General features: G+C 44.6%; 1 protein-coding gene across 1 annotated transcript in view; it reads left to right on the top strand.

Annotated features, from left to right (window-relative positions):
* The window catches only part of LOC138293608 (adhesive plaque matrix protein 2-like), a 562,975-nt gene that overhangs the window by 493,174 nt on the left and 57,730 nt on the right, over positions 1 to 12,071 (top strand). The window contains exon 14 of the mRNA XM_069232882.1: positions 5,721 to 5,764. Coding sequence (XP_069088983.1) covers positions 5,721 to 5,764 — 44 coding nt within the window. The remainder of the gene's footprint in view (positions 1 to 5,720; positions 5,765 to 12,071) is intronic.

Consider the following 12,071-nt stretch of genomic DNA (forward strand, 5'->3'; position numbering starts at 1 on the left):
CTTTATATCACTTTCCAGTGATATCTTTACAATTTCTTATTGCATATTTTATCGTTTTGACCTGCAAATATCCAGATAAATATTAATATATTTTTCTAAACACTGTGTGGTGTATTTTTGTGGTGCTATATTGTGTTATGGTATGATTTATTGCACAAATACTTTACACATTGCCTTCTAAGTTAAGCCTGACTGCTCAGTGACAAGCTACCAGAGGGTGGGCACAGGATATTTTGGATTGTGTGTGACTTACCCTGACTAGAGTGAGGGTCCTTGCTTGGACAGGGGGTAACCTGACTGCCAACCAAAGACACCATTTCTAACACATAGGATATAATGTGATTTAGATTTTTGTGGATGGGATATCCGTCATCATTGGGACGGAGTAACTCGTTTGCTAATAGCTAAATCAGGCACTTTAGGTATCATTTTGAGTCTAGAAGGCTACTGACTGCCAGACTCGTGGTGGCGGTCGGACCGCTGCCAATGTAGTGGTTCGCGCACCACATTACGCTGCAGTCGGACCACCAGCACTGCCAGAATTAGTAATTCCGGTGGTATGGCTGTTGTGGCGGTCCTAATCTGCCACGGTAGTGCAGCCATAGGGATTATGACCCACTTCTCCGCCAGCAACTTCATGGTGGAAAAGGCTGGCGGAGACGGGGTGCAGGGGGTCCCAGGGGGGCCCCTGCACTGCCCATGTACTTGGCATGGGCAGTGCAGGCCCCCACCCTGGCCAGCACCGTGGAAATGTTAACTATCTGCCCTGCAGACAGTGAACATTGCGATGGGTGCTGGTGCACCCACGCATTACAGCATTGCCACCGGCTCTATTATGACGTTCCACTTGCTGACCTAGCGAGAAACTCATAACGGGCCTGGCGGGGAGGCTGCCACATTGGTGGCAATCTTCCATCCGCCGAAGTCATAATGAGGCCCTTAGTCTATTTTTTGGAAGCCGAAAATCTCCATAGGGACAAGGGCTCAGTCCGTAGCCCACGAGAGCTCCACAAGGCTGGATACCCCTTCTGCATGGAGCCGCTGAACAGGATCTGCTACTGTGGAGAAGAACATAGCAGTAGCTACTGTGAAGTCAGGCTGACCAGTGATGCACCTTGGGTGGATCAGCGAGCAGGTAGGTCTCTGTCTCTTGTCAGTTCTCAGAGCACTTTCACATTAAAAAAGTCCTCATTTTTGCTTTTTGGCTGTTTGGGCACATTCATAACCACTTCCAAGGGTCTAGGAGTCGTTGGGCACCACCTGGAGGGTCAGGACTAACTCAAACTGGGCCCAGGTACAGGTTCAAGATAGTTGGAGCCTTTGCTGTGTCTGTGGCTCTGAAAAGGGGGACAGCCAACTAGCCCTTGGAGTCTGTCTGGTAGTCCTAATTGCAAGTTGGAAAGCAGGTTTCAAGTAGCATAGCAGTCCTCTGAAGGCACAGGGCGGGCTTCAGGAAGTGGGCAGTCCTCTTGGAGCAGTTTGACAGTCCTCCGAAGTACAGAGCAGACCTCAGGCAGCAGGAGAGTCCTTTGAGAGTCATTGGCAGGTCCAGAAGTGCACTGCAGAGTGGGTCTTGGGGTCTTATTTTCAAACCTGGTGCCAACTTTAAAGTAGAAGAAAGTTCTGGAGTTTAACCACCACTGATGGTACTGGAATTTCCTTCCTTCTTGCCATGGTCCCAGGATGAATGAGGGCACAGGGACTAGTGTGAAATAATTAGTGAAGGCTGAGGCTACTCTTTTGAAGTGTAAGTGTGGCTGTGCATGGCTTTGTCCCCTCCCATCCTAACTAGATGGCCTGTCTTGACAACTTTCAGTCCCCCTTCATGATACTGTCTGGGAGGAATACACAGAGGTCAACTGCGATATACACCTAGGCATGTGACGCAGGATACAGGCACCAAATGGTCATGATAGTAAAATAACAACTTTCTAAAAGTGACATTTTCAGGATTGGGACTTAAAATATGACTTTACCATTAAAGAGGATTTTAAATTACAATTGACTAGAGACCAAACATGACATTTCTGTCTGCTCCCAAACAATGTTATAACTTATGAAATGCAATAAGGTAACCCAGTGTTAGCCTAAGGGAAAGGTAGGCCTTGAAGTAATACAAAATAAATCATGAGTTTTTCACTACCCAGTATATGTAAAGCTTAAAAGTACATGTCCATCTTTTTCAGTACACAGCACCCTGCCCTAAGGCTGGTTAGGACCTAACTTAGAGGTACACTATGTATTAAAAAGGGAGGTTTAGGCCTGGTAAAGGAATTATTTTGCCAAGTCGAATTGCCAGTTTAGAAATGCACACACAGGCATTGCAGTGGCAGGCCTGAGATGTTGTGAAGGGCTACTTAAGTGGGTGGCACAATAAGTGCTGCAGGCACACTAGTGGCATTTAATTTATAAACCCTGAAGACATGTAGTATCACCATACTAGGGACTTACAATAATTGGTGTAAGCCAATCATTAAAGCTAACAAAACAGGTTCAGAAAACAGGAGGGTCGGAGGCAAAACATTTGGGGGATGACCCTGCAGAGAGGGCCAAGTCCACCACATGCAGACCAGGTTTTATAGCATTGTGTGTCAAGAATGGATGAAACTTATCTCTAATGTGGTCAGTGGGGAGCAGGTGACCCCCGGGGTCTCCTCATAGACTAGCATTGGAAACCCGATGTCCTGTTTGCACCCTGCACCCAGCCACCCCCGTGTTGCTGAGTGTGCGTATTTGGTACCTACTTGGGGCCCCTCCAGTGCTCCTCTACACCCCAGGTCTGCCCTCTGACACCGCAGGTACCTACTTGCCAGCACACCAAGTTCCGATTGCCCCTGTCTCCATAGGAGCCCATGTTAATTTGGCTCCTATTTGACCTCTGTACCCGACCGGCCCCGTGTTGCTGGTGGTGGGTGTTTGGGGTTACCTGGAACCCCCAACGGTGTACTACCTAAAACCCAGAGACAGGCACTGTAAGTTGCATACTTACCTGCAAAACAGTATTGTGTTTTCTTCCCCCCCAGAAACTGTTGAAAAATGCAGTGTCCGCTTGTGAAATACCTTTTTGCCATTTTAAGAAAAACTGTATACATTGTTGATTCTATTCAAAGTCCTGAGCATATATACGCAAAGTACTTTTCACTTTATGTCATTACCTGCAAACTGAATCTTGTGGTTCTAAAAATAATTTAAGAAAATATATTTTTTGCAATATAAAAACTGTTGGTCTGGACTTAAGTTCTTGAGTGTGTGCTTCTTCATTTGTCTGTGTGTGTACAACAAATGCTTTGCACTACCCTCCTATAAGCCTAACTGCTCGACCACACTACCACAAAAGAGAGCTTTAGTATTGTCTACTTTAGCCTCTGTTAAGCCTCTGGGGAACCCCTCGACTCTGTGCAGACTTTGGGGGTCATTCTGACCCCGGCGGTCCATGACCGCCGGGGCCAGGGTTGGCGGGAGCACCGCCAACAGGCTGGCAGTGCCCCGCAGGGCATTCTGACCGCGGCGGTTCGGCCGCGGTCAGAAGAGGAAAACCGGCGGTCTCCCGCCGGTTTTCCGCTGCCCCATTGAATCCGCCATGGCGGCGCAGCACGCTGCGCCGATGGGGATTCTAACACCCCATACCGCCATCCTGTTCCTGGCGGGTCTCCCGCCAGGAACAGGATGGCGGTATGGGGTGTCGCGGGGCCCCTGGGGGCCCCTGCAGTGCCCATGCCAATGGCATGGGCACTGCAGGGGCCCCCGTAAGAGGGCCCCAAAAAGAATTTCAGTGTCTGCATTGCAGACACTGAAATTCGCGACGGGTGCAACTGCACCCATCGTACCTTCCCACTCCGCCGGCTCAATTCTGAGCCGGCCTCCTCGTGGGAAGGTAATTTTACACTGGGATGGCGGGCGGCCTTTTGGCGGTCGCCCGCCAGCCCAGTGTAAAACCCAGAATAACCGCAGCAGTCTTCTGACCGCGGTGCGGTATTCTGGAGGGGGGAAGTCTGGCGGGCGGCCTCCGCCGCCCGCCAGACTTAGAATCACCACCTATATATCATTTTGAAATAGTGTGTACAGAGCCAGCTTCCTACATAAATTCTTTTTGATGTTCTTCTGGCAATAATGTAACAAGTAATTAAGTTATAATTTACGTGTTATTGTCAGGATATTTGCTAATTTTGTAAAGCTTATGTTCTATGAATAACTCATTTTTGGGTCTTTCTTAGCACTTCCTTAATGTAAATTGAACAACATGCCTGTGGTAGCAGAATTAACATGCACATTTTGACCTCCAGTGACCTTACTTGATTTACTCTCCTTATCCCACCATTAACACACTACCAACGCATTATTTATTGCAGTCGGGGTATGAAACAGTCAGGGGGTAGAAACAACTGACCATGAATGGCACTCATGCTGAGTTGTCTGCCTTCTGTTCTTGCCATTGTCTTCCTAACCTCTGATATCAAACCCAGAAAGATGAGTGGTAGTGATGCCAAAGGTCATGCAGAGGTACCGGCTGCTGGCTCTCATAGCCTCTCATTGTCTACTGTATGCCCTGACTCCACCCAGCTATATATACTTTATTCTACTGTGGTATGAACAGGGGGAGAGATGAATATGGAAATGATGCACTGAAAGTGTGGGTACGGCATGGGACACATATCTGCTTAAAGATCAGAGATCGGAGAAGCGTAACTTTAATCCAAGTTGGCTGAACTAAAGAACTTTCTAATAAATATTTAAATGTAGTTGCTAAATTGGAGATCAGTGGATGTCACCTGATTGCTTTTACTTCACCCAAAGGGGCATATTTACAAGCCCCTTGCACCACCTCAGCATCGCCATAGCATAATTTTTTTACGCTAAGGTGGCTTTTCTGCTGGCTATATTTACAAATTAGCGCAATGCTTGCATTGCTACTTTGCAACCCCTTGTGCCACATAATGCGTGCGTCAGGCATAATATATGCAAAGGAGGCGTTCCGGTGCAGGGAGGCCGGAAAAACGGCTCAGAGATATTTACAACGTTTCACTGCACCATTTTTTCCATCATTTTTAACGCTTGCTCAGAGCAGGCATTAAAAGGACACAGTCATTATATTAAATGGTCCACCCTGTTCTTTGCTGCGCTATCGTAAGACTTTTTGGTGCTAGTGTAGCAAAACACCACAACAGCATCAAACATTTTGACCCTATTGTGCCAACTTTCTTGTAAACATGCCCCAAAATTCTTTGCTCAATGAGTCATATTTCTAAGACACTTTTTAAAAAAGATTTGGCATTGTGACACAACAGGAAGCCATCAGATAAGTGAAGATCATGTGGAAATTATAACAGTATGACTGTTTTTCTCAGCTGTGTAGGAAATGAACTCATATATTAGTGCAAAATATCAAATATTTGACGATTTCGTTTGTAAATACAGGATAACTTTAATGAGTTTGCAGCGGGGAACATGAGGCACTGTTTTGTGATTAATAATCTGCTGAGATTCCTGTCATAAAACAAGTCCAGAGTAAGTTGTCAATTGTCACTTTTTAACCTTGCTATGAAATAGCACATGGCTGGATATTGAAATTGTAAAATATTTCTTGTTCTACTCATTAATGTAATAATACATTTAATTGGTCCCAAAAATGGAAATAAAAGTGATGCTTTTGATGCCTGGAGAATAGCGATGGGTTGCTCTAAACATGCCTGATGCATACAGATCTTGTGTATCTCTTTCAGACACAAAGACGATGTTGACCACTGCCCCAGTGGAAGAGAATGTGGTAAGTGTAATACACAATGTTGGGCCTAATTATAGGAAGGAATAAAATAAAAATGTTTCTTTACAATATATGTATCTATCCTGTATTTATTTTTCCCCTGTTGAGCTAACTGTATCCACTAGAAAAACAAAAGGCCAAATTTATCAACAACGTGCAAGAGTGACGCAACGCTTAAGTTAGATTTACCTAGCCACCGTAGGCCACCTTGCGTGGTCCTGAGTGGCGTGATAAATCTAGAGTAACGCAATGCAGTGCAAGTTGCTGCACTGTGTTACTTTGCGACAGGGAGCCATCCGTTCCCACGCATCCAGCCATGGATATTGGCTCATTCCCAGATTTGACCATTACTGGTAGACCTGGGAATTTGTCAAACTGCATCACCATGGTGCAAGGTGCCTGCGTTGGCACTAGGTAGCACATTGAGCGCCGGCACAGGGAAGACAGGTATGCGCTGTATAATGTTAAAGATGGGGCATTCCTGCCCTCTCCCTATCACGCAGCACAGCGTGTTGGCTTGCTGTGCTGCCCTGCAGGATTTTCTGATAAATATGCCCCTTAGTGTCCCCAGATAATTGAAAAAAAATTCAGCACAGATCCCCTCATGGCTGCAGATCAAATTCTTGGATGAATAATGGTTGATTTCAGAAGACAGAGAATGTCATTGCCCTGTAGAAACTTCTATGCTTTTGGAGACAGAGCCTGCTCAATTAAAAGATACACCTTTTTGTCTTGAAAGCTGGATGCCCTTATGGGCATGAGATAAATAATATTTCTTTTAACAGGCATCTAATATTTGTTAAGAGTATTGATAGATAATTGTTTTCCAAGAATCACACTTAAATAATGTGTGATTTCAGAAATGTATCAGACAGACCTATCCGCAACCTGTATTTTGAGATTAATAGGCTTGTACCTCAGATTTTTGGGGTAAGCCTAAATTGTCTAATGCGGACTCAAGAGGGCCACAATCATGTCCGACTTTGACCATATACCTCTAAGAAAAATGTTACATGCTTGTAATCTGATGCAAACTCAATTACATAGCCAGCTGGTACCCTGATAATCAGGCATGGATCTGGCACACCTGGACATTGAAAACCACTGGTCTGGGCTATTTTCTAGTCAACTCTTGTCCATCGTAATAACACGTGAAGCCTTATCCTTATCAAAGAGGGACTTCTGAGACCAATGTTAGGTAACACATGCTCATACAAGATCCCTGACACAAGTTAACTGTTGGGGTCGTATTCCAGAGCCTTCCTCCAAAGCAGTAGTCTTTTCTCTCTTTTTACCCTCTGCCATATTGGGAGTATACCAGGCTGCAGGAAGGGTTGGTCAGCGTTCCAGCCATTTAAATGTTGATGCTGCACATTTCTTGCTGTTTGGTTCTAATTGATTTATGTGATTGAGACATCTGCATTTGATTTTACCTTTCCTTTTATTGGGGCGCTGTTGATATTAGACACTGCCGCTTTACTTTAGTTGCTGAGTTGGGTGATCAAGGTCTTATTCCGAAGCCTTTCTTCAAAGTGGTAGTCTTTTCTGTTTTTCTACCGTTGATGACACTGGAACTATACCAGCCTACAGGGAAGCTTGGTGAGTACTCTAGGTCATGTTCTTAGATCCTCATTTAAATGCGGACATGCTGGTGGTGTACCAAAGGCAAACCTATCAGAACCTTCCGACCCTGCTCCAAGTCAAATACGCTGCCAGTTCGGGTAATTAGGTGAGCCGTGACTCCATTTTGACTTTGTGCATTGCTCCTCTTAGCGATGTGAAATCTCCAGAGAGCTCAAAAATATATTCTGATTGCCCGAAGCTCATGCCTCCTGCTGTTGCAATAGCTTTGCAGCAGTCAGGACGCAGTCCACAGCAAACTCTTCAGTTCCTTGTGTGATTATTAATCTCATCATTATCACTTTACTCACCATCTTTAGAAGTAGCAACTGTAAAGTAATTGTCAGCACCTTTACTTTTGCAAGAGAATTGAATGTTGCACAATATTAGTCTAATAGCAATATATGTGGCAACCACAACTAGAACAATACCAATGATGGATTCAAATATTTTAATATCCCAAGGGCCAACAGCCTCCCCCAACCATGCCCAAATGCCATTGGGATTTAGGTCAGGGCCGCATTGAAACTTGTGTCATTTCTTTACACTCTCCTTAATGTTATTGATTTGCTTGTGTATGCTAATAAAAGTTTTGGAAGATGAGTGCAAGTTTCAGTTCCTACAATTTCTTAGATCCCCTCTGTTGCAGCTAATAGATAATGTAAAGCATTTATCATTAGGATCAGTTTGCTGTCGAGTTTGATATTTTTCAAAATATTCTGAATTTCTTCTCATCTGCTCTAAAGAAACAGTCACTCCATAAATGGAATTAGAACCTAGAGGTAGTTGAAACAGCCCTTCTAGCCCTTTTTCTTTATCATCAAAGTGTCTGATAGCTGGAGCAATGTACCTTGGATACCAAGTTCTACTCAAATCTAAGGACATCCAGAAATGAAGTATGCATGACCTGCTTGTGGGTGGTACTTGAGATAAGGTGAGGAAGGTGATAGTCAGTGGAAGGTAGCTTAAAAGGAAGGTTCTACATTGGCAAATCATATTTGCTATGTGTAGCAATAACCTTAGAAGCATTTGCTCTTTCTGCCTGCAAATAAATCATCACTCAGTCTTTGTAAGTTGAGCCACATCTGCCATATTGCAGATCAAAGGACTGTTATATTTTTCAAGGCCCAAAAAGGAACAGTGGAGGTGCTGCCACACTCTGGCGGCCTGCGCCCAAAGTGGAAGAGATGAAGGCAAGCGTCAGTCATCAGTACCTTAATCAAAGGAATGCTATCTCCGACAAAAACAGGCATCTGTGTGCATATCCAGGAGAAGGTGAAGCAACATGTGCGTGTTGACCTTGTAAGCCATGCAACAGCTCTGCGGAAGAGTAGGTTCAGTACAGTTCAGTGTGAGATATTTCCCCATTGTGCAGCATGAAAGTGCCCCATCATCAGCCAGATGCTCAAATCTACGATGATAACAGGCCAGACCCACATGGGAATCCGGTATCCAGGAGGAAGGGGCAGCTTACCTTGGGTGGAGATAATGGTAATGAGAGACTGTCAGTGATGCCTCATGCAAAAGTTGTTAAGCAGGCAAAAGGGCTGGACACAGAGCACTTGGTCCTTCAATAGATAACAGGGCAGCAGCAGGAACAGTTTCAGCAGAAGGGCTGGAGTGAGGGGTATAGGCAGAAACTCAGCAGTCATAAAGATACTACTAGTAAAATACCTTTGCAAATAGAAAACAATCGTAACCTGTGTGATCCAGGCCTCTGGCCTCCGTTCACAGTGAAAACAGGGGTTCCCTTTTGTAAAGGCTAGTATCTGCCTTGGGCGACCACACTGCACTCTGACAACTTCTCCCAGGTCTAGCAGACTATGGTGCAACTTTTGAGCAGCAGGACTCAGTTTCCCAGGGTGTATGTTGGCAGTAAGTGGCAGTTAAGTTATTGTGGCTACTGACTTGCCAGAACAGGCATCTTCAGCTTTTGTGTAACAGAAATTCAGCCACCTGACTCTTGGAGTTCATCTCTTCTGCAAGTGAGTCAGGATGCGGAGGCACCCTTGATTAGTTTAGGTAGGACAGCATGGCAGTGGTGTTGGATGTTTATCCCACTTCTATCCTATTTTTATACTCTGGGTCCAGGAAGAAAGATTTATGAGTGTCTGCCTCTAACTGCACATAGTAGGAGGTTCAGTACTAGCACACAGAAAAAAACATGTGGAAACCTGCAAAGTAACTCAGTGTTGCCTAAACTTTGACTTTGGCTTAGTTCTACAAGGTTTGCTTTCCAACCCACGGGTCATATAAGTGAACTGAGATCAATGCACCAGCACTGAATGTGAAAGACAGGTTATTGTAGCTCTGCAGAAGCCTATCCAATACAATGTTGAAGTACAGCTATTGCTTTTGGGTCACTAACAATCCCTATGAGGGGGTCAGGGACACTGCGGTATCAGAATCAAACCAGTTTTGCTGTTCACAATATTACACGCCCTGCACTAAGCAGAATAGACACTTTAAAACAAAAGCATTTATTACAACAGGAATACCCTTTTCACAGTCTAAAACAGCTACACAGAATATTATTAAAACAGCAAGAAGGCACGATGTAAGCAACAAGAATAAAATGAAAATTTCTAACATGTGTAGAATGTCATCTAAAACCTAACACCTTAAAACTTGCTTCAATGTGCTACTCATAGAGAGGACACGGAAAGCAGAGCAACTTGCAGTCTGGAGTTTCTTAGGGAGTAGAGACTCACCTTGTTGACAGCAAGGGATGTCGTTATCAGTAGAGGCATGAAGGCAGTGTTCCTTGCAAAGGGCAAACATATGCTGCAGTAACATCCTTTCTCATCAGTCAGACGACCTTACACTTTCACAGTTCTTAGAAAGATATGGTCAGGTGACATCCGTTTCAAGACAGGACAAAGATTCTGCACATATTGCGAAAGATGGTGACCTCCATGGTTGAAAATGATGACCTCCTTGATGTAAATTGGCGACATCCCATGTCTAAAATGGCAATGGGGCCCTATCTAAAATGGAGCCAGATGAATCAGATCTTCGGATCTTTACGTCAACAGCAGCTGAACTAATGTAACATACCAACACTGGATTTCTCACTCCTTTCCCAACACCACACTTTAAACATGCCAAGCCAAAACAGGATAAGTGTGTCACTCTGGTTAGTCATGCACAACACCAAAACCTCATAGGCCACCCTGCAGAAACAACATCCTTCCAATCAAACACTTTCTAATTGTACAGCGTACTAAGCATACCACACATGTGTAAGAGGTACGGAGCGATTTTGTAGTGTTGCTATGTACGCCCTAAGACGCCAGGGTATGCCCAGACCTGGGTCCCTTGCTTGCTGCACCACTGTATTCAAGCTAGCCTGGCTGATGAGTGGTGATTCCCCAAAACCGGTCCCAGGATGCTAGTTTACGGTCCAGGCAGGACCTGGGTTGGCAGTTCGGGCTGCGCTGTTCCCATGGGTAGCAGGGTCAAGTCTGATGCGTATATGACTGGGTCCAAACTGGGGTGATATGCAAGCAAAATAACAATGGATTAAACCCAGATCTGTGACTGGGGGGTAAGTGTTTGAAAAGTGTCAATACGGCATCCATCATTTTATTTTGTGATGTGCTACACTTAGAGAGAGCATAGAAAGCACAACAACTTGCAGTCTAGTGTTTCTTAGGGAAAAAAGACACACTGCATACCTTGTTGACAGCAAGGACTGTTGATATCAATCAAGGCATAAAGGCAGTGTTCCTTGTGAAGGGCAAAACATGTAGCAGTAATGACCTTCCTCATCAGTCGGTTGTTGGTTGAGTGGGGTGTGAACCCAGGTCAAGCTACAGCCACAATCCCTTGGAGAGTGAACCAGAAAAAGTCACTAAATTTACCTTTGCTTAACCCCGGGTTGCTTGGCGCAAAAATAAGTCATGCTTAACTTAAAAACAATGTGTAAAGTATTTATGCCACACACAAACAGTAATACAGTGAAAACACAACACAAAGAAAATTCAACATCATTTTAGATAAATAGAGTACATTTTAATACATTATTTGATTTTTTGTAAAAGCTTGTGACTAGAACATCAAAGTGCCAACCGCGGACATCCAGTTGCGCAAGACTGGTTCTAAGTAAAAAAATATGGCCGACTGGGATGGAGCACAGGTCGGATTCAAAACATGGATTGGGCCATGTCAGCGTTTACCTTAGGACTAAAAATAACTTTAGAGATAAATTCTCTGAGAAGGTAAAGTTTAGCAGGGCAAGGCTGCAGGCGGTGTCCAAGGAGGGAGCATCATTTTCGGGGAACCTTGGGTCAAAGCCGTGGAAAAGTGTGGCACAATGGTTAGAGTGGCAGACCCTGATGTGAGATCTGGCCCGGGACCAGGGTTCAATTCATAGATACCAAACATGAACTGGCTGCCGGGTCCCAATCAAAGATTAGCACTTATTAGATATAATAAGGCAACCCGATGTTGTACTATGGGGCAGGTAGGCCTCAAAGTAGTGAAAACCCAATTTAGGAGTTTTTCACCAGGACAAGTGAAGCTTAGAAGTACATGTCCAACCTTTCAATTGCAATGCAACCTGTCCTGTGGGCTACCTAGGGTCTCTCTACCGTAGGGGTAATGTATATGGAATAAAAGGAGAATTGTACGTTTATCAAGGTGGTTATGTTGCCAAGTTGATTTACCAGCTTAAAACTGCATTCAGGCT

Source organism: Pleurodeles waltl, chromosome 4_2 (genome assembly GCF_031143425.1).
Source record: "Pleurodeles waltl isolate 20211129_DDA chromosome 4_2, aPleWal1.hap1.20221129, whole genome shotgun sequence".
NCBI classification, from domain to species: Eukaryota; Metazoa; Chordata; class Amphibia; order Caudata; family Salamandridae; genus Pleurodeles; species Pleurodeles waltl.